Below are 24,913 nucleotides of genomic sequence, written 5' to 3'. Positions count from 1 at the left end.
ACAGGAAATTATTTAAGTTGAGTTCGGTTAGCAAAACGAGGGGGCATAAATGGAAACTGGCAAAGGGTAAATTTCACGCAGACACGAGGAAAAAATATTTCACACAGAGAGTAGTCAATGTATGGAATAGCTTGCCTGGACATGTAGTGGAGGCAGAAACACTGGGGGTATTCAAGGCCCGACTTGATACAGTGTTAGATACTATGTAGCTTTTAGGTAAACTATGCATTAAGTACAGTTTAGTGGTAGGAATAGACGAGCAGTGTTGGGCTGAATGGCCTGTTCTCGTCTTACGTTACTTTATTTTATGTTTTGTTATGTTACGTTATGTTATTTCTACAGAACAATCAAAGCTTACATTTACCTATTTTCTGGTTTTGAATGGAAGGAACATTTTAAAATCCAAATATCACATATTTTAAAATCCAAATAGTACTGTAAAGAATAATTATTGTAAATATGTCAATGAATAACCCTGGAAAAGCAGAATGGTGCATCCGAAATGTGCTGCGCTCCTAACTCTGAGGTCAATAGAGCGAACCTGTCCTGTGCTACATTCAAATTCCATACTTTGTTTGATGATCTTGAAACAATGCTGATTTTGACATTTTGTTTCATCCAAGCCCAGTGCTGTTATACAGCAGAGTGGCGCAGCGGAAGCGTGCTGGGCCCATAACCCAGAGGTCGATGGATCGAAACCATCCTCTGCTATGTTTTCGGTTACCAAGTGCCTAAGCAAGCACAGAATTTCAAGTATGGTGAGATTGCTGTGATTTCCCCTATTGAAAATCACAACCTGAGCAAAATGCTCCTTGTAATTGAGTTCAAGATCTATGATTTCTACTCAACAATCAAAGCTTATATTTACCTATTTTCTGGTTTTGAATGGAAGGTACATTTTAAAATCCAAATATCACTTATTTTAAAATCCAAATAGTACTGTAAAGAAGAATTATTGTAAATATGTCAATGAATCACCCTGGAAAAGCAAATTGGTGCATCTGAAATATGCTGCGCTCCTAACTCTGAGGTCAATAGAGCGAACCTGTCCTGTGCTACATTCAAATGCCGTACTTTGTTTGATGATCTTGAAACAATGCTGATTTTGAAATTTTGTTTCATCCAAGCTCGGTGCTTCTATACAGCAGAGTGGCGCAGCGGAAGCGTGCTGGGCCCATAACCCAGAGGTCGATGGATCGAAACCATCCTCTGCTATGTTTTCGGTTGCCAAGTGCCTAAGCAAGCACAGAATTTCAGCTTTGGTGAGATTGCTGTGATTTCCCCTATTGAAAATCACCACCTGAGCAAAATGCTGCTTGTAAGTTAGATCAAGATTTATGATTTCTGCTCAACAATCAAAGCTTACATTTACCTATTTTCTGGTTTGGAATGGAAGGTACATTTTAAAATCCAAATATCACATTTTAAAATCCAAATAGTACTGTAAAGAAGAATTATTGTAAATATGTCAATGAATAACCCTGGAAAAGCAGATGGTGCATCCTGAATGTGCTGCGCTCCTAACTCTGTGGTCAATAGAGCAAAACTGTCCTGTGCTATGTCCGAGCACCGTGCATTGTTTGATGATCTTGAAAACAATGCTGATTTTGCCATTTTTTTGTGTCCAACCGCGCAGGCACAGACATTTTTCCTGACGCATCGTCGCTTTTTCATCTTTTTGGTATCCACGTAAATAGCCATTGTTTTTGGAGCCCCAGTGGCCTAATGGATAAGGCACTGGCCTCCTAAGCCAGGGATTATGGGTTCGAGTCCCATCTGGGGTGAAGTTTTCTCTCTTTTGCTGTGAGCTCTGAATTTTTATAAAAGGGGCCTTAAGCAATTCCTGGGGGAAAAGTGGCAGAAGTAATAAAAACCTGCTTGAGATTCGAAATTTGAAGTCATATTATACCAAACATCAAAGGTTATACTTTTTTTTTCTTCATCTTCTTACGATGAATTGCATAATTGTAATGTCGCCGAGGGAAATGGGAAAAGGGAAACGTGTATAGCAAACCGACCTGTAACTCCAATCCTTATCTGCCTATCCAAACTGAAAACTGGCTAGTCTTCGAAGGGTACTGGGCATGGTTGGCTTTGAACACTGAACTTCGGACAGTTTGCCAATAGTCTGAAACCAAAAGTCTGAATAGTGTACCCCCAACAGAGAGTTAAAACGTCACCCAGAGTACCTTCAAAAATAATAAAGGGAAAATAACAAAGCAAAATAACAGTTGTGTCCTGGATGGATGAACACACTAACTAACTGGAACACTATACGGTGAGCAGAGGGCAACATGAGGCTCGAGGCCGAGGACGAATGAATGGTCAAACACAAAAATCCAATCGGCAAACAAAGCAAAGAGGCTAGGCAAAAATCAGCATCGAATACGAGAGCTAACGATCAGACACACAAAATCACGGGGCAAAAAAACTAGAAGGGCGAAGTCAAGATTTGGAGTCAAAGGGAACGAGTCAGTGGTCATACACAATATGTAATCAGCAACGAACCAGAAGAGCTAAACATGAATCAGAATCAAACAAAAATATGGTCAAATACGTAAAGTGAACTGAAGCAATCACTGAACACAACACAACAAGCATAAGTTCTAAGAGCTAGTCTCCACTGGTAAGTGGAAAACGGCGGCTTTTTCAAGCTGAGTAACCGGAGGTAGAAACAGCCAATCAAATGACGAACTGGAAAGACGAAACACACATGATGCAACAGAGAAACATGTTAACAAACTTACGACAGGGGTCCTAACAAAGAATGGTCACAATTGCCCCCCGTCCCCACAAAAAAAGTGATGTTTACTCATAAAACCCTACATAAGATGACTCAGTAGTGATAAAGTTCTGAAGAGAGGGTGCACAAAGTACATTAAAGAGGGGTATGAACAATTGTGATAAGTTTTATGAGAAAAACATGTTACTCGCTGAAATAAATCTCTGTGAAATTTGTATAAAACAGCAGAATTTTCCTATTTTTTTGAGAATACATTGCTGATTACTTGTATTTGTTATGTTGCATGTTATGCAACCTTTTTTGCTAATATGCATCAAGGGATTGAATCAATTTGGATGGCTATATACCATGCCATCTGAATTTATCCACACTCCACTGATGCACTTGTCTGAAAGCCAGTCTTTTCCTACTGTACGTGTAAGGACCTGAGGGAATAACGAACCCTCTTTCAAAGTCACTTCTTTTCCTCTTGCCATCTTGATCCAAAATCAAAATCAACTGGGCCTGCTCAGCATTTTCATGACACAGAGCATGATAGGACGTTAGTTACTTGATTGTATCATGCAGTACCCCTGTATGGAAGCATTTGTTATGTTTCTCCACAAATGTATTGAGGTTGTTCCTTTAATTTGTCACCCGTCAATACATGCAATAGAAAATGTGTGAAAATTGCTTGTCTTTGCGATAAAATGGGATAATTTGCATAATAAAAAACATAAAAACAGACTCATATAAAACAAATGAGGCAAATGCACCAAATGATGAGAAATTTTTATATGGCAAACCTTTGTCTAATAGTTGATTTTGATGAATTGCAGAAATTGAACATCAATGTCAAAAAATCTATATGGCTACCACACAATCACATGCCTTGTGTGCTGCAACAGGCTTAATCAAAACTGAAATAACCATGTGGGAGCTGTTTTGTTGCACATTCTACTTTTAAGAGGCTAGTCGAACTTCATAATGACTAAAATCTACTGTAGCTGCCAAATTTTTCACATTGTAGCAATGTATCATGTGATTTTGAGAGAGCATACCCCAAGGACTTTCTGTTCCAAGTTTCATCTCAATATGAATTTCGCTTCATAAGAATGCAATTTTTGTATTATGCAATTATTTTATATTTATGAAATGGTTAAAATTAACACATTTTCAGTCACAGATGTTACTAATGTTTTTACTCAACCACATTCAAATTTGGTGCATTATACTTATATCAGAGCATTTTATGTGCACAGAAAGTTTAAGAACAATTTACACAATTTTGACAGACACAGCATATTTCCATTATAATATGCAAATTATGAGAACGTGGATTGGCTTGCGCAGTCACATTTTGCTAAAATGAATTTTGATAGCCTACAGTTTGCAGATAATGTGTACTGAACCAAGATTCATGCAAATTGGAGCAGTAGTTTTTGAGAACATATTTTCATTAACATGCTAATTTTTTTTTTTTTAATGGAGGAAAATTCAATATCATTCATTTTGTAAATGTCTTTGCAAAAATGTTTAATATTATGAGGAGATACATACACATAAGCCTCAGACCTCGGCAATGCACAATAGTTTTGTTATGAAGGCCTAAAGACTGAACAAAAATCAGTGTTAATGCCACCATATGGCTATGTTTGCAATAATGTATGCCTCCCTTTGTGTGTGGCTGTCATTAGCTGCCTATATACCATATGGCTGTTACAGTTACAGTGGCAGAAAAATAAAACAATAGTAACAAATGACATAAGCAGCAATTCTAGAGTCCAATCATGAGTAGCCAGCAGCAAAAAAAAGTAAACAGTGGTTGACTGATTTCAAAATAGTGATCAGTAAGTAGTCACAATTGATACAGAAATTGTTCAATTGAGAAAAGCCAGTCTTATGTACAGTGGCATTAGTGTATGTTAAAGCCATACACTCATGATTTGCACTGTTATACCATGAAGCAAAATAACAGATGAATTTCATGCAAGATATGCACACTCCTCATTTGCATAGATAACATTTTTCTTTCATTAATAAAAATTAACAAAAACTTGCATAATGAAATTATTAGAATTACATTTGAATATTAACAAAGTTTAATAAACAACATACGTTTGATATACATGGTGTGTACGGTTGTGCTGTACTTCTAAGAATTTCATGCTGTTAGATGGTAGACAGTATTTTGAATGGAGAAAATATTCAGTACAGAATACGGTAATTTCCTTTCCGAAATTGGCCAGTGCAGCCCACATCACAGGCAACGCGTGGAAAGTCAAACGAAATAGAAGTTGACTCAAACTTCGTTCAAAAAAACATTTAAGTGTTTACACGCCCAATCGACTTCGTTTTGAACATCCGGTAAAATGTGTTCGACTTTGATATTATTTTAATCTACAAGTGCTTTATTCGGCCATTTTCGTTCGGCTACGATTCACTTCGTGTGCAGTCTCGTTAATCGGAAATCTCCGGAATAGTTCGACGTGGTCGGTAACGGTCGGTGTGTTTAAATCTTCGGAGCTCCGCTTCAGGCAGTAAAATTAAAGCAAGGCGAAGAGGAGCCGAGGAGAACGGAACCAGCTAGGGTTGAGAGAAGGCGTTTGATTGCGGAATGACGGTGCTGCAGGAACCTGTCCAGGTAAATCAGAAAAATACATTGATTAACGGCGTGTTCCCATGTGCAGTTTAAGTGGCGCTTAGCATTAACCCACCAACCAGAAACTCGGACTTCCCTGCCGGAAGGACTCAATGACCATAAACCGGGGCCTGAAAACAAACACAGAGGCCTGGCTAACTAGCTAATAATCTGAGTGGAGAGATGCATTTTTGTATTTGTATTGAACATAGTCTGAAAAGGCGGGTTCGGAATGTACACGTGAAATTAAACATAGTTGCAAATATGTCTGCTCTCACGAGATTGCTATTGTAGCTTGCTAGCCAACTAGCTAACGTCAGCTAGCTAGCAAAGGTTAAGAAGCGCTTGTTGGCGTTGACGCTTGCAATGCATCAAGCCAGGTGGTTTATGCTGTATTACTGTGTTCTGAATTGTCCTAAACACTCAAATATTGTTTGAATTGGTCACATAAAGTCACCTATGTTGTCAATCAATGAGTCGAAATATGATTTCCTTATGATGACTATGCAACATGGAATAGTAAGTAACATGGTAATTAAATATCTTGCTAAGAAGCTAGCTTGTTGACCATCTCAGTTGGCAAAGTTGGTGACGATGGTAATTCTGCTATTACATTGACTTCATTTTCTCTTTGTATTTCGGAACATTTGGATAGATTCAGCAAATTGATTCGTAGTTCATAGGACCTTTGAAATTGCTCTGTATTCATGTCAATAGTTTCATTAACGTTAATTTATACAGCTAACGTCAGCTTGGGAATAGAGCTCGCTGGCAAGCTGCGCACTGTTGCACAGTCATTCTGTATTCGTGGTGGTAAATACAAGCGTTTCCTTTGCAGAATGATTTTCCCTGTGTTGTGGGAAACCGCTTGTAAAAGTATTGCGAATGAGATCATTGTCGTTATGGTATCGTGTCACAGCGATTTAAGAATGCCCTCGACAGCCGGCATAGGAACGGGATGAAATGCGACAGAACACTTCAAACCCTCCCTCCTGTGGCAAGCAGGATGCCAATCTTTCAGCCTGATCGAGCCCTCATACGGGGTGACAATGTTTATGGGTAAATGTGCTCAGGCCTTACCCCACGACTGTAGTGAGTTCACAATGTTGCTTTCTTCTTCTGCTCCCAGGCTGCAGTTTGGCATGCACTTAACCACTATGCCTATTGGGATGCAGTGTTTCTGGCAGAGAGGCTCTATGCTGAAGGTAAGGAGTGAGGCTTTTGGATCATTTGTACTGGGCTTCCACTGCGTTGTCCTCTGCCTTATGAGGGTCCAGTTCACAGTGAGAGCGGCACGAACAGGCAGAGGAACACATAAATGACCATCTGGGGTACCGTTTTTGTGTGTATCTGCCTCAGTCATCGCTGAATCAGAGACCTCAATTTGGAAACAAGCTCTACAAAGTTGAACTATTTGTTTATTGATACGCAGTCATTTAGGTTGCAAATCGGTCACGCCAACCAAATAACGTGAGGTGAATCAAGAAGCTTTAGACCCACGCATCTGGAAGTTGTCGACGTAATCGACGTTATGAAATGTACAGGGTGTCATGCAGAATCATCTGAGGCAGTCCTGCATTTCTGTGTCCCGGTAATGATTCATACCACCCTATATGCTTGGTCTATTTGAGTCATGTTTGGCAGTGGTTTCTTTCTCCCTGTTTTGATAGTGCATTCTGAAGAGGCACTTTTCCTGTTGGCGACATGCTACTACCGCTCAGGAAAGGCTTACAAAGCGTATCTCCTCCTCAAAGGGCACAGCTGCACGACGCCTCAATGCAAATATCTCCTCGCCAAGTGTTGCGTGGAGCTGAGCAGGTTGGATATTTTTTAATGTTTTAATAAAAATATGTATTTAATTTTTGAGGTACCTGATAGTGGGGCTTGACGATAAACCATACTGATTATTATCAAATATTTTATAAATTCAATAACGATCGCGCGGCGTATTGGCTTACTTTTATTTATTTTTCTTTAATCGTATCTGTTGTAAACATCCAAACATCAGAGGCTACATGAAGTGCTTTTGGGGGAACCCCCCCCCCCCCCCCCCCCAAAAAAAAAAAAACATTGTCACTGATAGCCATTGGGTGTGGATAAGACAGCTAATTGACAGAAAGGTTATACAGCTTCCATGTGATCATGTGGCTTCTTGAGATTGGATGGAGTTTGGATGACTACCACATCAGGGGTGATTAAAGAAAAAAAAACAAAAACCGAAGGTCGCGTTGATTATTATTACACTAAAAATGTATCTTTATTTATTTTTTCATTAGTTTCGAGATGGTTTATTGTCCAGTCCTATCACCCGACCTAGGGGTGCATCTGAGCCTGAATGCTCTATTCAGGAGTGTGCAGTTGGTGCATTGTGTACAGATTTCGTAACCAAAGTGATAGTTGGAAGATGAGAGTGGTGGAAAAAGTGAGCATTAAACCGAAATCAAACTGGAATAAGTGCATGTTCAGAAATGAATTATTTTCTTGGTTTATTTCCTTTGCCAGGATCACTTAATTGTAGTACGCTGATACATTTGGTGGGGGTTCGTTTTGGGTTCATTTACTCAGGAAGGATTTTCATTCTCCCACCAAACCCCACCCCTCCCACCTTCCCCCCGAACACCGAACAGTCATTCATTTCTTCCCCCCTGCACTCCTCAGGCTCGCGGAAGGGGAGCAGATCTTAACAGGAGGCGTGCTGAACAAGCAGAAGAGCCAGGACGACATCGTCACCGAATTCGGGGACTCGGCGTGCTTCACCCTGGCTCTGCTGGGCCAGATCTACTGGTACGGACCCCACCGCGCGCGGCCTTGCCGATTTTGTTTTCACACAACCGAGGCGGGGGGGGGGGGATTGGGCTAGACGAGTTATGAGGATGGGGGGGGGGGGGGGGGAAGCACTCAGGTCCTGACTTTGATGTGGAATTAAGGTCAAGCGGTGATAGATCACTCAGAGTTATTACAGCGCATTGCAGTGTGCTCCAGTCCTTGGGATGCAGAGGAGGAGCAGAGGAGGAGCGGAGGCGTCTCCTAGCCCGTCGCTATCCGCGATGCGAATTCTGCATACCATGCGCCAGGGCCCTCGGGGCTCCGCGATCCTAAATGAGTGACAGGATGCAGCGTTCTGCATTAGCTGCTTCCCCCAAATGGAATCTGATTCGAGAGGTGCGGAGAAGTTTGGACTGCATTTGGCATCTGCATTGCAGGCCCGCAACGCAGCCCTCCGATTAATGACCAGGCACCGAAGAAAAGGCACTGTGCTGAGATGTAAAAGTCTCAACGTCTGGAAGCGCTAGTGATTAAATCGCCATTGATTAATCTCAGGCCACATATAATAACGGCTGTTAGCGGTACCCTTTTTCAGCCGCTGCCTTTCTGACGTCATAATGGCAGAAGGACGTGTTTGAGAAAATATCTGTTATGTTTGCAGTGTGGCTATGTGCTTCTTAAACAGTGTTAATATGGCGTTTGTTTTTTATTTATTTATTTATTTGTTTATTTTTACCCTTTTTAAACAGCAAAACGGACCGATTAGCCAAAGGTTCCGAATGTTACCAAAAGAGCCTGAGTTTGAATCCTTTCCTCTGGTCCCCCTTTGAGTCTCTGTGTCAAATAGGTGAGTCATGCACGAGTTCTTTTCTTGCTCATTTAAAATGCCAGTTGGTTTTGCCTCATTCCCACTTTGTCGTCACTATATTGCTCCCAACAGAATTAACCACGCTTGTAGAAAAAAAAAAAAAAAAAAAATTATATATACTTAATTCTGCCGACCTCTTACGTGCGCGCTGTTAAATCTCTACAATGACTTCCATGAACATAATAGTGGAGACTCAGTACTCAAAATGTTTCATTTGCTGGATTATGTTTGCAAATGTAACACCTTTGGTGACCAGTGAAGGGCAATTCCTTTTTGTCTCATACAGTAAGTCACATAAAACATTTTAACTGCCTTAATTAGATAAAATCAATGCAAGCAGTGAAAGACAACACTTTCTTCATTTAAATTTCATGATCAGCCACACACTCCTGAGCTGGAAATGTAAGTGAAGGCTGCATGTTTTTGTGTTGTTTCCGTATCTTCAATGCCCAAATGAAAATGCAGCTTCTAAGATGTATATTTAATTGTGTGCCTGGGTCTGTTGTTTCTTGCAAGCCATATTTTCATTTGGAGATTTGTTCAATCAAGATGGGGAAAGGAAATGTATATGTACTGCCGGCTAAATCACCCATGCTTTCTTGCACTGAATAAGGTTTTTGCTTATTTTAAATAAATGAAACCGTAATAATATGGAAACTCTGGGCAAATTCACATTTTCCTTCTGTGAGTGTGGGTTGGTAAAAACTAATTTCATTGCATTCACTGCAACTCTGCTTGTCCCACCCATTTAGGATTTAAGTAGCGTAGCTGAGGTGAGGATGTGCGTAAGCCTTGTGTAGCTGGGAGCACGGAAGATGAGGTCATTTGTGACTTCCTGTCAGGTAGTGTGATGAATTCAGATCGCCCCAAAGGGTGAATGAACGGTTGGCACAAGCCGACTCACCTCAAAGGCGCAAATAGCGGCAAAATCCTCAAGCTGTTTCTTCACAGCATTTAAAAAAAAAAAAAAACTAAACCTTCCAAAAAAATGACACTAGGTCCTCTTACTTTTGATGGCCAGTCGGATACACACCAAAAAAACAGATGCTAGGCACTCTTACTTTTGATGGCCAGTCGGATACACACCAAAAAACAGATGCTAGGCACTCTTACTTTTGATGTGGCCAGTCAGACACGCACCAAAAAACAGATGCTAGGCACTCTTACTTTTGATGTGGCTGGTCAGGCACGCGGCAAAATACAGACGCTAGGCACTCTTGCTTTTGATGTGGCCGGTTAGACACGCCAAAAAACAGACGCTAGGCACTCTTGCTTTTGATGTGTCCGGTCTGATCCGCGCTGCTCTCGGTGTGCGCAGGTGAGAAGCCGGACCCCGATCAGATGTTCAAGCTGACGTCCCTGCAGAACTTCAGCGGCAGCAGCCAGCCCACGGGCGGAGTCCTCACCCACACCTCCAGCCACAGCGTGGCCCACAGACCGATGGACACGGTCCTGATGGAGACCCCGCAAGACACTTTAGTACGTCCCGTCGGCTCCCTGCCCTCGTGCCGCCTTTCCACATTCAACACGGTCGCATTTCAGACTAGGTCCAGGACAGTAAAGGTGGCCATCTTTCTGCAGAGCCAAGGTTTCCTAAGACTCTGTTGGCTTGCAGTTTGGTCTTTGGGGATTGATTGAATGATACGGTGTTGTCCGTCATGAGATTTTTGTAGCAGTTCTATGACTGAATGAGAATTTCTAGAACTGCCAAGCAGACTGGGACCGGGTCATTTTGAGGTCATAGTCAACTGTAAATATATGATGAGTAACGTGGCCGCCAGTTTGTCTCTACCATGTGACCTGCAGAGATTTAAACCTGTATTTCAATGATTATCCTTTGGTAAATGGTAAATGGACTGCATTTATATAGCGCTTTTATCCAAAGCGCCTTACAATTGATGCCTCGCAATTGATCCTTTAGGGGTCTGCATAGGCATTCCAATGGCATAGTCAAGTGATTAACTGTAAAGTGTTTTTGATTGAGAAATTTATAAAAGCAATTAGTTGATCTAATATGGGGAGAGTCAGGAAGGAAAATGATGGAAAAAGATGGACGTTTAAATGCTATGAAAAGCATACCTTTGTATCTGCATTCCTCACTCCTGGTCCTGGCAAGCCACAGGGTCTGCTGGCTTTCATTATTACTCAGAACTTGAGTTGCATAGCAATTGATCAGTTAAAGTAGTTGATGACACATTTAACTCCAGTCATCAGGTTGATTGGGTCTGAATCGGTTGCTGATCTTAAGGAAAAAACAAACACCAGCAGACTGGTTCTTCTGGAACAGGACTGAGTATCACTACAGTAAAAAGAAGTGCTTCTATATAAAACGCGGGTGTCCAATCTCATCTGCAGAGGACCAGTGTGGCTGCAGGTTTTTGTTTTAGCCCAACACTAATACCCGTGGCTCTACTTAAAGTCTTGATTTAAGACTATGATTAGTTCAATCATATATAAAATTGTTTAATTATTATTTTTTTTTTTTACTTTTTTTGTGCAAGTTACATATATAACTGCTCTCATTTGTAATGTTGCCATTTCCCACTGCTTCTGAAAAAACCTGTCAGGCCCCTGTAAAATGTTTAAAAATACTGTAGCGTGTCCACCACAGTAGTAAGCAATCAAATTGAATTTAAGGCTTATAAACATTTCTGTCAATCATCATCTGTGCTTAATTAGTGGCAATTTATCAACTTAGATTATTGAAGTGGTGCAAGTGGGATAATGTTTTGAGAAAGATGCTGTCGTGACCTCTAGCTGGTGGAGGTACAATACATAAAAACAAGGGGGGACAGTCTGGTGGCCCCACTGGTGAGACATTGCGATTTCACATAGATATTGCAGCTCTACAACCAACATGTGTACAGTTTTCAGTGGAAAAGGAAAGGAAGTTTAGAGGAAGTTCCTCCTCCATCTACAGAGTATGCTGCAAAATGTGACCTAGGTTCTCTACAAAGCAGCAGTATTATTTTAAATTATTATGACAGAAAATAATTGTTGGTTACCTCAGTATAGTGATGTGTTTTAAGCATCTGGAATGTGAGCATACCGAGCCAAGCGACCAGATCAAAGCTCAATGTAATTCTCTTAAGTAGCATGGCTAGTTTCAGTTTCTGAACAAAATGACAATCAATAAAATTGAGCTGTAGATCAGTGTGCCCATTACACATTGAAATGACTGTCAAACCAGTGTATGTCTACACTGACTGGCTATGCTCAGGCGTGTTTTGTTATGTTATGTTATGTCATATATTATGATCCGTGCTCATCAACATTGTTGTGTAGAAAGGCAGTCTTGTTGACTTTGGCTACCTTAAATGTTGGCTTTGTTGCATGTAATCTTTAGAGATCAACCCTTTTCTAAATTTCTTCTCTCTGTTTTTCTCCAGGAATTAAATAGACTCAACCTAGAATCTTCAAATTCCAAGTTTTCTTCTTTGAACACGGATTCCTCTGTATCCTACATCGACTCGTCTGTAATATCCCCCGATTCTGTGCCCCACGGGACTGGAAGCTCTCTACTATCCAAACAAGCGCCAAACAAACCAAAAAGTGGGCGTAGTCTACTTGGGGGACCGGCAGCCCTCAGTCCACTCACTCCTAGGTATGCGTGAGAGCTTCACCTTTTCACACAAAGTTAGCTTTCTTGTGTAAAAGCCTGTGCTTGTGCGTGTCGTGGCTTGAGTTCTGTCCATCGGTGGGCTGACTCAATGTAGCCTAACGCAGTGTTTCATAAACTATGGGTTCGGGAACGCAAAATGGGCCATGGGGGAGTGTATGATGTGGGTCCCGGAATGAGGGGTCTCCACTAGGCTACTCTAGTATGTGTATTTGATGAGCCCCTGAAAGGTTTAGTATTTGGGGGTCCCGATATTAAGAAGTATTTCTAAATTGGGTTCCAAAATTTAAAAGTATAAGAAGCAGCGGTGTATTGATTTTATATGGACTGTAAGAGGACATTGTGATGCACTAAATTTGAAAGGAGAAATATTTGACCCATCTGATTGAGCTGTTTGGTTAAAGGAATGTTTGTTGGCGTGAGGAAGCTTTCGGGAAGCATTCACCCCATCCTACATTCTGGATTGTTAATTTGGTTCGTCATGGGCCGGCCATAATCCTTGGCACGTGCGTCCAAACACAATGGTAGATTCTGTGGATTTTTAAATGGATCCATGTACAGTACACCTATTTAAACACAACTGAAACGAAAGATTTCTTGGGTTGTGTCATGGATGTGTCACCTTGGGAAAGGTTGGTAAGTCTGCAGGAGCCTACAATGTTAACATAAAGTATTTGGATTTGATGTACCCTACTTCAGCCAAGTCCTAGAAAATTGATAACTGATCATGTCTTTCTAAATATATTCAGCCTAACACATATGTAGTAACAAGCCAGCGACTGGAGATGTTTGCACGTAAGCCTGGTCATTTTCAGGCAGCTTCCTCTGTTTTGACTACAGTTTTGGAATCTTGCCACTGGAACCAAGTCCGGGAGACTCGTCATACCTGCAGAACTTCACCAACACGGGCTCCGTCATGGATCCACCCCCTCCTGGAGTCCCACCAAAGAAAGTAATTATATTCCAACGTGCACCTGTAAATGTGCAGCTATGTATATATAGAATCCTATGTGAAAGATGAGCTTTGCAAGTTGTACATCCCTCTGGGTATTAGGGTTGGGGAGATCCTTTATTTGTTAAGATCGGACAATTATGACCCTCAGGGATGGGCGATTGTTTCGGCCGGGGGGGGGGGGGGGGGGGGGGGGGGGGGAGGGGGGATTTGGGGGGGGGTTTGGGGGGGGTTTGCAGTTTTGATTGATAGCCTAGCCTAGTCAGTGAAAGGTTTTATTGTATGCTATTATTAGGCTTTAGTGTTTCCACTGGTAATTATTAGCTGTGGTGCTGCATAACATAAATCCCACAAAATCAAATAAATTTCAATGGGATGACTGACAACACTCCATACAGCTTTCTGAAAAATTATCTGACCACCACAATGCACGAAATGCTGTTGCTATTGGTGGCCTTCACGTTGTTTGATTTGTATCTTGCTAAACCAGCACCTCGTGATAACGCACTGTACTTAAGGCTCTATTTACTTTGTTTAGTACCTATATAAATGTGATTATTTTTATTTTTAATTGTAGAAAAAGTTGGCTCTTGGAGTAGAGATCACCGATCCCTCATGATGGTCACAGACCGCTCGATGCATTGTCAGTCGGCAGAACTTTTTAGTACTGGGTACTAAACAAAGCAAATGATTTAAATAACAATGGCCTAATTACCTCATGCGTAAAATGCTCAGTAAATTACAGGTTGCCTTTTAAAAAAAAAAAAAACTTTTGTGTCCGTCTTTCATTGCAGTCTCTAGCCCGAATAAGCCAAGCTGGAACAAAGTCGGTGTTCGCACAAAGTGGGAACAGCAGAGAGGTTCTCCCAATACCTTTTAACCAGACGCAGAGCACTTCCCCACAAACCAGGTGTGTGCGTGTGTGCATGCATCTGCGTGCCTGTGTGTGTGCCTGTGTGTGTGCCTGTGTTTTGTTTGTTTATTTGTTAGGATCCCCATTAGCTGTGCCCTAAAGCACTGCTAGTCTGTGTGCCTGTGTGTGCGTGCGTGCATGAATCTTTGTGCGTCTGCGTGACTCTGTGTGCCTGTGTGTGTGCGCGTGCCTGCGGGAAGCCTCCTGCTTCCTTCTAAATGCTTGAAAATGTGAATCTGAACAAAAGTATGTCTAAGGAATTGGATCAAGCCCAAGCACACAAAGCATTAGAGGTCGGCTGAGATGGGCTCATAGAAGTTTGTAAAATTGGTCAAATGAAAATGAATGGATTGTTCAAAATGCATATTATTAATGGGAACAGACTGTTGCAACCTTGTTGTTCATTTAGAATTTATTTATTTATTAATTGAATGAGCTGCTAATTTCTGCTTGGCTCTCCATTTTAGTGGAAAATATCAAAGTAGATCTTCCATGGGAGGAAATTGGAAATTTGACACCTCATCGATATGAACAGCAAAGTCAAACTTATGGTGTTCTGTCTTCTTTCAGTTAGTTTTCTCACTCTTATCTTTGACACCATGGGTCTGCTTATTTTTATTTATTTATTTATTTTTGCATGTTTTGCACTTTTTTCCTGAAAAGTGCCTCACTGCTGAGCTGCAGGGGAACCTGTTGTTTTTCAACCGGTGTGGAGTGGCTCATTAGCGTGCCCTCAGGTTACCAGGCGTGCCTTGGAAAATGTGCACATTCCACCACTATTGCACGTGTGGCATTTTGTGACGTTTTGGTAGTTAATGGGATCTTGGTGTGCCGTGGAATTCTTTTATAATCAGAAGTGTGTCGTTGCAACAAAAAAAAAAGGCAAACTCTAGTGTAGAGAAGTTGTGGCAGGCTCTCAAGTGTGTATGAAGACGTTGAAACAAATGAAAGATGTCGTTTTTTTTTTTCTCGTTCTCCCTGTGAAGTACAACGCCTCAAGTGCTGAGCCCAACCATCGCTGCGCCCCCAAACGTGCAGCCGAGGAGGAGCTCCAGACTGTTCACCAGCGCCAGCTCCACTGCCAAGGTAACTGCCCGTCAGCTGGGCATGGGGCCGTTTGCTGGAGCCAACCAGTGCTCGCTAGCACACTTGAACTTTTGGGAAAAGATGTAATGAGAAAATGCTTCGCAATGCCTTTTAATGGGTCTGTCACTGTAAAACAGGATTCAGGCACAAAAAAGAAACAAATTAAAAATAGTACCCGAGTGAACGCAAGGACAAATCCGCTTGTAATCGTTTTGGAGAAAATCGTAAAATGTCCCTCCCCTACTGCCAACCTAGTTGAAGTAGCATATGGCTTGGTATTCCACCGGAGGGAATAAACAGGAGGACTTCACTGTTCTTGCTTGCGAGGTATGCAATGTACCCATTATGTTGAATTTGTATTCCAGATGTGCAAGACTAGTATAACTTATGGTTGGGTAACAATTGGCAGTTATGGGCAGATTTTGGAAAATCAGTCGCTGCCAGTACCAGACCACATGCCAAACGCATCATTTTACAAATCAGTTTTGAAATACCTGAGGAGTCTCATCACTTACACAGCCTAGAAGTGACACCAGACCTTAAATTGCCTCTACCCCCATCTATAACCTTAAACATTACTGTGGGATGCTACAGAAAGTGCATGTGTATTTCTGAAGTCTGTTAAGTGTGCACGACTGTATACAAAACATACACAAGGCTCCTTTAGCTTGGAGGCGATAATCCTGCTGATTTACAGAGAATTAAAGCTCAACCCTTTTGTGGGCCTAAACAGATGTTTGTTACACACACACACACACACACACACACACACACAGAGTGTTCACATGAAAAGATAGCATCCTCTGTTGGAAAATAAGGGTAAATGAAAGAAAAATAAAAAGCAGATAGCCAGACCTCCAGTCTGCAGTCACAATTCCTAATATAAAAATGAGTGGGACCTCCTTAAAAACACAAATGCAATGCATTTGGGCAAATAGATCACTTGGTTTAAACTTAAATACATTTTGTCTAGACTGCAGTGGGCATTTTTTTGTGTGCAAACATACACATTCCATGTCAGGCATTGGTGTTTATTCGTACTTAAACAAGCTTTTAGGTGGCCATTGCTGTGCACTGTACTTTCTTGTTCAAGTCTTGTTTGCTAGTTTTCCAGTACCAAACTAAGAAATATGAAATGATTAGTAACTCCTACCTGTCAGTCTTAAGTATACAGACCAGCCCTGGCGTCCTTGTTTTGTCAAACATGCATGGATTTTATTGGCAAAATCATTTGTTAATATTCCAGTTTACGTATTTGAATATTCCATTTCCCCGAATTTGCAGACGTGAGAGGCTTTTTACAAGCAAGAGATATTTGAATATCCGTGCTTGCAGCGAAGCTAACATCTGCTTCCCACAACAGGAGAACAGCAAGAAATTGAAAATGAAGTTCCCCACCAAAATCCCAAACCGCAAAACGAAGACGAAAACCAGTAAAGGTGGCATGACTCCCTCCAATATGAACGACAGCATTGAGCTCCTGAAGCTGGACTCCTCCATCATGTCTGACGGGAAGGGGAACATGGCTGCACCTCAGCTGCAGGCCTTCACTCTACAGAAAGCTGCTGCAGGTGGGTGTGGCCTTACACACTTCCTGGTGTGGTAGTAAACAGTGAAACTTTAGAGCGTGTGTGAAATGCTTCTGGGGGAAAAACAATGCCACTGCTGTCTATTGGGTGTCGCTATGACATCCGCTCAAGAAAAAAAAAAAAAAAAAAAAAAATCACATGATCCATGATTGTACGTGGAAGCTGTACAATCCTGCTGCTGATTGGCTGTCTTATCAACACCCAACAGATATGATGTTCCTCCCCCCCCCTCCCCCTCCCAAAAGCATTTCATACAGCCTTTGAGGTTTGGATGTTTTCTACCGCATCAGGTATGATTAAAGAAGAAGAAGAAAAAAGACAGAAGAAAGCCAATGCTCTGCATGGCGGTGATGATTGTTATTACCATAAAAAAAAAAAAAAGACATTTTATAATCATCAGTATGGTTTATTGCCCAGCCATAATTTCCACTAAGAGGGCCATTACAGAATAGATTTGGCAGATTTAATTGTCTTTTGCATGTGTACAGCAGGTACATGCGTTCTTGTTAATAATCAGTGTTTATACTGGGACCAATATGAAACCCCAGCAGACGGGAGAATCAATTTTGAGTGTGTTCCCAAAGAGGAACAGGTGGAATTTCAAAATGAATTCCCTAGCAAATGTGCACAAGTCGCGGGCAGTCATTGTGGACTGCTTGTTCATGAAGTGATTCAGAGGGGAAAAAAAAGGCTTTGCTGCTTGAGCACCACTTTCTGGTGGTTCAAGTGCTCCTTTGCTTTCCTGTGTTACCAAACAATGCACAGGTCCAAGAAATTGTAATGTTAGTCTTAATGTAGATAAGTAATGTGTAATATGAAGGAGTGTATTAAAAGCTAAGGGCTAGTAGGGTTTTCTCTGTAGATTCTATAAATTTGAGTTACCGAGCTTTAGCGTTTTCAAGTCTCACATCATGGCAGCGTTTCATTTTGCATCATCTTTGGCATATTTAAATGAGTAGCTTCAGATGTTAAATGTGGTTTTTTTTTTTTGTTTGTATTTTTAGCAATAAGTTAATAGTTTCCCCATATTAACACATTTTTGGCACAAATGGAACCCTATAATTGTAAGATTTTCTTACTTTTTTGTTGGAAATTAGCATACGCTACAAACACAATGGTGTAATACATCTGAATTTTTGTGTATTTGTATATGTCCCCATCAAATAAACCGTACGTACAAAAATTGGTCGGTTTAGAGTAGTACTGTAAGCTAATGGCAGTTGAATAGCGGAACTGCACAGGACTCCTGTGATGGAAGTGCCTGCGCCTCCGTTGCAGACGGGCTGATGAGCCTGATGCGGGACATGGGGAAGGGCTACCTGGCACTTTGCTCCTACAACTGCAAGGAAGCGATCGGCATCCTGAGCCAGCTGCCTTCTCACCACTACAACACGGGCTGGGTGCTGGGCCAGATCGGGAGAGCGCACTTTGAGCTGGCCGAGTACATGCAGGTAGGAAGGAACGCGCCGGGAGTGACGCACGCCGCCATCGGCGCGCGGTGTCCGACCGGGCCGTCCGTCCGTCCGTCCGTCAGGGGAAGGACCCTACAAGTTACAGAGCGCGAGGGCCCTCTTGCGTCACTTGGCTTCGGGAGGTGCGTTTGAGCTCGTAAAAAGGGGAAGAAGAGCGGGAGAGCGTTTGGCGTTTTGTTTACTGTTGGGGAAGTGTGGGGATGGCCTGTGAGCTGTCAGGAAAATGGCTGAAGGAAAGGGGAGCGGGGGTGGTTTAAAGAGGGAAAAGATCAGGGAAAGGAGAGATTGCTGTTAAGAGAAGAGAGGAGCTGGGATCCGTAGGACAGGTACATGTGAATATGAGAATTGTGCAGGGGCGTAATGAGGCCAGAAGGCTGCACAGCTGGGTATCTGATGAGCCAGTGGATGTCACCGACGTTGTCCTTGAGCAAAGTCATGGAGAGGAGGGGGAGGGTTCAGCGAGCATTAAAGTTGAAGATCAGTATACTGCCATGAGTTGCTATCCATTTGCTTAGATCTGTGATTAAATGCATGTAAATTTAAAAAAAAAATGTAAAAAAAGCAAATTCATTAGTATTCATGAAATAGATCTTAGGAGTCTTGAGTAAAATAACAGATACTGTATTTTATTCTTATTAATCGTGTAGCTCTGACATGGCTGTAAACGTGCAACATGATTGACAGGCTGTGAGTTGTCCTGATTGCCCTCATTGCATAGAGCTGTCCTGATTGGTTGTTAACATTCTGGTGCGGTGAAATTTTAGAGTGGCTGATTTCAGAGCCTGGGGCAGTTGGAGAAACTGCATTTTTATTACAGCTTATAATTTATTGTTGGAATGTGAATGAAATGTAACCAAAGAACTTACACACTACACCTTTAAGTTTCTAAATCAGAGCTGGAGATCTGACACAGCTTGTTCATTGTGTGTACATGCTCTAGGAAGTTCACTATATTTTGGCAGCTCACTAAATGGTCCCACATCTAACTGATACAATGTTAATGTCATATAATTTATGCAAGAAACATGATCTCCATGGTCTTCTCCATCTCTTTGCATTTTGTGTGTGTGCGTGCATGTGTGTGAGAACGTGCATGTACGCGGGCATGTGCACGCATGTTGTATACTACCGCTGTTTGCTATCTGCTGTACAAAACTGAACTAAATTGAATGAAGTCAGGAGAAATGTATTCTTCTGATTCCAGAATGTTTAGATAACATTGTGAGCTTTGGCTCTGGCTGCAGTGAGAGCTGATTGGTCCCGTTGTCCCTGCAGGCAGAACGCGTATTCTCCGAGGTGCGTCGCATCGAGAGCTACCGGGTAGAGGGCATGGCGATCTACTCCACCACCCTGTGGCACCTCCAGAAAGACGTGGCCCTCACAGCCCTGTCTAAAGACCTCACCGACATGGACAAGAACTCACCGGAGGTAACCAGTCAGCTTTTATTTCAAGGGGATTAAAGGATGTGAATGTTTTACCTTTAAACTTTAATGGACACCATGGTAGACCACTAATGGACTTCTTACTGGATGTATCATAACCTGTTTTTAGGGTATAGTGCCTTGCAGCGTATTTTCTGTTTTAAATGCGACGGACAGTTTCCCTTGATATCCCATCGCTTCTCTATCAAAACAGGCCTGGTGCGTCGCTGGAAACTGCTTCAGCTTGCAGCGGGAGCATGACATAGCCATCAAGTTCTTCCAGAGGGCCATTCAAGTGGACCCGAGCTTCGCCTATGCCTACACGCTGCTGGGGCACGAGTTTGTGCTGACGGAGGAGCTGGAGAAGGCCTTGGCCTGCTTCCGGAACGCTATCCGCGTCAACACGAGACACTACAACGCATGGTAAGAGCAAGGCCCCAACCGCCTCTGGCGATGGACACAGGAAGTGCACCTTTGCCGTGTACTACTAATGCCAGGGGCAACAGTGTTCCATATGTGAACCCAGACCTTTCCCTCTCCTCATTTTGCATTGCCAGGTATGGTTTAGGTATGATCTACTACAAGCAGGAGAAGTTCAACTTGGCAGAAATACACTTCAAAAAAGCGCTCAGCATCCACCCACAGAGCTCCGTCCTCCTCTGTCACATCGGAGTGGTGAGTAACTGATTGGAAAATCTTGGTGACCAAGTCACGTTTTTATCACCTGAAGAAATGCAGATGTTTTTTTGACCTTAATTTACGATGCAGTAGAACCTCAGGCGACGGAAACTCAGAGATCCGTGAAGGATATGAAACTGGAAGTATAAAATGGATACAAAATGATGTTCACAAAACTTGAAATAATATGAGTGAACTAAGTACACGTGAGTGAACTTAACAGCTGTTGCTGAAGAGTACAACATAAGAAAGACTACCGCTTTTGACATAAACAAGGACCAGGACAAAATTAAGCAGTTTGCAAAAGACAGCAGCTCATTGAAGCAAGGGTGCATCATGTGGAAAGCTGAAGAGGAGTACTCTGACAAGACAATGCATTTGTGGTTCACTCAGGAATGAGCAATAGGTTACCCCTTTCAGTGGCATTATTGTTTTATTATTTCAATGGTATAGTTTATTAGGTTACCGTTAGCACTGGAGTCAGACATCGTAGGATTACAAAAAATAATAATAAAATCAGCCCTTTAGATGTGAGCTGGCTCCCAGCGTTCACCTAAAAGAGCCACTCAGAGCCGACCCTCCGCTACTACAAATCTTTGCGCAGAAAATGTTGCCAATCTCGCCGAACACAAACAGCAGCGACATAAATCAAATGTCGATCAGGCCAGCTAGATTCCAGCTGCACTGCTGCGACCATTGTAAATGTTTAGTGGCACTAAGCAGGTTTTTACACGCATATGCCAGTAAAATGGTCGCACTCCGGAGCTCTGGCTTTGTGTACTGTGAAGAACACAAGGCTTTCTGACTAGGTTTTGTGTTGACGCATATCTCCTTGTTGCGATCATGAGGCTGGTAAAGGGCTGCTTTATTTTTTACAGTGACATTTTCTTTCTCCACAGGTGCAGCATGCACTGAAGAAGTCTGACCACGCATTAGAAACTCTCAACAAAGCCATCAGTATTGACCCCAAGAACCCGCTATGCAAATTTCACAGGGCCTCTATCCTGTTTGCTAATGAGAAATACAAGGTCAGTCCTCCAGTTGGGTCACAGTTAATTTCCCAGAAACATAAATGGTAGAGGTGATGGTTAGTTCATTATTATTTAATGCACAGAACAACTTCTGTTACATGGAATTCAATTAACAGAATACTGCTTGTGCCAGGCTACTGGTCAAAATAGTGATTTTGCTCTAAACTCCATAACTTTCTCTTGAAGTCATTTTGTGTCATTCTTTTACTCAGTGTTTGAGGGACATTGTCAAGTGTCTCATGAAAACATGGTCATGGCTTGAAAAAGGCAGTGCTTTCATGTTACTAGATAAATGCCTATTGTAACACAAATTTATTATATTGGAGTAGTCCTTTGTTACTTTGGTTAAAAGAAAATGTGCCCTAACACTAAAATGTTTCTCTACAGGCTGCTCTTCAAGAACTTGAAGAACTGAAACAAATAGTGCCCAAAGAGTCCCTTGTTTACTTTTTAATAGGGAAGGTATGTTTTGAAATACTTTTAAGAAAAGATGATCACGCTATTCTGGTTTCCCATATACTGTTATCAAAGGAATGTGTCATTAGCTGTTGCTAATAATCTTCATAACGTTGTTCTTCAGGTGTATAAGAAACTGGGTCAGACGCACTTAGCATTAATGAATTTCTCCTGGGCCATGGACCTGGATCCCAAGGGGGCAAACAATCAGATTAAAGAGGCCATAGATAAGCGATACCTCCCTGATGACGAGGAGCCAGTCACTCCTGATGTCTACCATTATGATTCAGGTATTTGGCACTCTTGACTATGTTGGCAACCATCATTTATGAACAGTAGAAATGTGTTGTGTGTTGTGTTGTTTGAAGCTCCTTCGGGCGGGGCGGCAGTGTAGTGTAATGGGTAAGGAGCTGGACTTGTAACCTGAAGGTCTCAGGTTCAATTCCCGGGTAGGACACTGCCGTTGTGCCCTTGAGCAAGGTACTTAACCTGCATTGCTTCAGTATACATCCAGCTGTATAAATGGATGCAATGTAATGCTATGTAAAAAAAAAAAAAAAAAAAGGTTGTGTAAGTCGCTCTGGATAAGAGCGTCTGCTAAATGCCTGTAATGTAATGTAATGTAATGTAATGTAGAAGTTGAGCAGTGAAGCTTAGCTTGTGTAGCCTGAACGTGCCAGACTGCTGTGACAGTGATGTGCGTCATGTCGCCCGCACAGCAGAGGCAGAGGAGTCGCAGGAGAGCAGCATGACGGACGCCGATGACACACAGCTCCACACCGCCGAGAGCGACGAGGTCTTTTAACCCCAGCCCCGGTGCCCACGTGGAATCGCGCACTCCAGTCCTGTTCTGAAAGGGGGGGAAAAAAAGAAACGAGAGAACAAACTGCTGCTAATACTGTACCTCTTTAACTCTAGCTTCTTTTTGTACCATCCACTCGTTTTGTTTATCTTCACCACCCTCCACTATGCCTTAGTGAACACCAGGCTCCTGTCACAGTGAAAGCCCCTTTGTTCCCATTCCTGTCACTCTGACCTGTGTACTGTAGCACAGATGGCAACAAATCCTCTCAAGAAGGAAGTGTGCCACAATCTCCAGTCTGTCGATGCCTCACTATTGGGAGGGATGTTTTCGGCCTTGCTGAGGGGCACCACCTGCATCCATACTTTCGGAATACTGACTTTTATTTCCTTGCTCATTAAGAAAAAAAGCCGTTCATTAATGTCCCAAGTATTTGTTTGCATTTTTTTTTTATTTGTTTAAATTGAATAAAGTTGAATATAGGAAAATAACCCTCTCATTTTTGTTCTGAATGCTCACAAATGAAGCAGTTGTCTTCATCCATTTTTGTGACGTAGAATAGCATTCGGGCAATGTGAGGGCTGCAGAAGCATACATGCGTCTGTCAGCACTTTGCACCCATGGTTTCTATAACTACTGTTGGCCATCTTAATATTGTAGTCATCAAATTCTGTTAATAGGACCTTGTTTATTCCATTTCAGACTGATCACTAGTTGCAATAAGTCTTTTGTACACGTGTTCACAATGCATTACTATTTCATATGTAATCCACCTATAATGGTGAGTGGAAACCCTCCATTATAGCCAGTTCATTTTGTATATTAATGGATTTACATATTTTACATGAATATGGAAACTACGTTAGTCACCATCTAGGTCATTGATAAATAATATGCAGGGGTGCGTACTCAGTGTTTCTCATGAAAAGTGGTTTGCTTTGATGCTGGGCACATTGGCACCTTACTGGAGATGGTTGCACAAGGGCTCTGAAATGTACCTTGTGTATTGGAGACATCATTCCAAATCCTTGTTTCCTTTTTTTTTTTGGTTCCAGTAGTTGTTTGGGAACTTGATGGTGGTGACTATATTGGTTCCTTTGCCCGAGATTCAGGGAGCTCCAGAAATACTTTTCAAACAAATACAATCAAAACAAGTTTATCTTTTCATACATTTATAGCATTAAATTGTGTCTCTACATTGGTTTCTTGTGAGAGGTAAACTTAACAGTGAATGCCATCAGTGAAGATCATTGCAGAACTACTTAAAGGATTTAAAAGGGCCTTTTATTGCACAATAAACCATTAACAAATCCTACACTCGGTGAAGTTTATTAATTTGCCAAAGTTGTGATATTTCTCTATCAATGTAAATGAACTTGCAGTGTTGAAAACATGCCCTGTTTTAGAGCAAGATGATATTTAGTTGAACGTGGTGAAGCTGAAATCTGCCTCTGAAAAAGAAAGCAACAATCAGTCAAATTGCTTACAGTGTCTGCAGAATGAGTGTGGTGAACATGTTTTTCATTGTGCAAGTGTAACTTGTCTTATTTTTAAATTGTACAGTCTTAGGGAAAAGGTATATGTTAATATATATATATTTGCAACTCATTTTAAGGATGTGAAAAAATTACGGAATAAAATACTTTGAACAAAGCTGTCAAGTCAGTTGTTTGAAACTATTTCAACATTTGATTTGAAGCAATTTCCAAGCAATAGCTATGACAAAGCTATGCAAATACAAACATCATGAGGAAACAATCACACACCATTGGTGGTTGTATAGCCTAAATATGAACCATATTCTGTTGATTATCTCATTTGCACAACTGGAAATGGCTGCAGTTTGAGATCAGTACTTGACTGATCCAATGTGACCAGCACTGGATGTTAAAGGTA

The 24,913-nt window shown here is 41.7% G+C and overlaps 1 protein-coding gene and 3 non-coding genes across 4 annotated transcripts; all 4 read left to right on the top strand.

Annotated features, from left to right (window-relative positions):
• Positions 1-639: 639 nt before the first annotated feature.
• On the top strand, positions 640-711 carry trnam-cau. The gene has a single exon. It is a non-coding gene; the product is annotated as a tRNA-Met (tRNA).
• A 432-nt stretch (positions 712-1,143) lies between these two features.
• Positions 1,144-1,215, top strand: trnam-cau. The gene has a single exon. It is a non-coding gene; the product is annotated as a tRNA-Met (tRNA).
• Positions 1,216-1,711: 496 nt separating this feature from the next.
• trnar-ccu lies at positions 1,712-1,784 on the top strand. Its single transcript has one exon. It is a non-coding gene; the product is annotated as a tRNA-Arg (tRNA).
• Positions 1,785-5,200: 3,416 nt separating this feature from the next.
• Positions 5,201-24,670, top strand: LOC118221316 (cell division cycle protein 27 homolog). Its single transcript, XM_035406270.1, has 19 exons — positions 5,201-5,366; positions 6,493-6,568; positions 7,034-7,181; positions 8,022-8,147; positions 8,879-8,976; positions 10,316-10,476; positions 12,387-12,601; positions 13,457-13,568; positions 14,363-14,478; positions 15,468-15,567; positions 16,931-17,138; positions 18,435-18,607; positions 19,904-20,056; positions 20,265-20,473; positions 20,608-20,725; positions 21,628-21,756; positions 22,147-22,221; positions 22,340-22,505; positions 22,935-24,670. Exons 1-19 carry the CDS (start codon positions 5,340-5,342, stop codon positions 23,018-23,020), a joined length of 2,496 nt encoding a protein of 831 aa, XP_035262161.1. The 5' UTR covers positions 5,201-5,339; the 3' UTR covers positions 23,021-24,670.
• The last annotated feature ends 243 nt before the right edge of the window (positions 24,671-24,913 follow it).

The sequence above is a fragment of the Anguilla anguilla genome, chromosome 2 (genome assembly GCF_013347855.1).
Source record: "Anguilla anguilla isolate fAngAng1 chromosome 2, fAngAng1.pri, whole genome shotgun sequence".
NCBI lineage: Eukaryota > Metazoa > Chordata > Actinopteri > Anguilliformes > Anguillidae > Anguilla > Anguilla anguilla.
This window is presented reverse-complemented; position numbering and strand designations above follow the sequence as displayed.

Bases quoted from the DNA above. Each gene is read 5' to 3' on its own strand.
- LOC118221316 (XM_035406270.1), top strand. From the start codon at position 5,340: ATGACGGTGCTGCAGGAACCTGTCCAG. The intron at 20,057-20,264 runs GTAACCAGTCAG...CTATCAAAACAG, and splicing joins TGGACAAGAACTCACCGGAG to GCCTGGTGCGTCGCTGGAAA. The intron at 20,474-20,607 runs GTAAGAGCAAGG...TTGCATTGCCAG, and splicing joins ACGAGACACTACAACGCATG to GTATGGTTTAGGTATGATCT.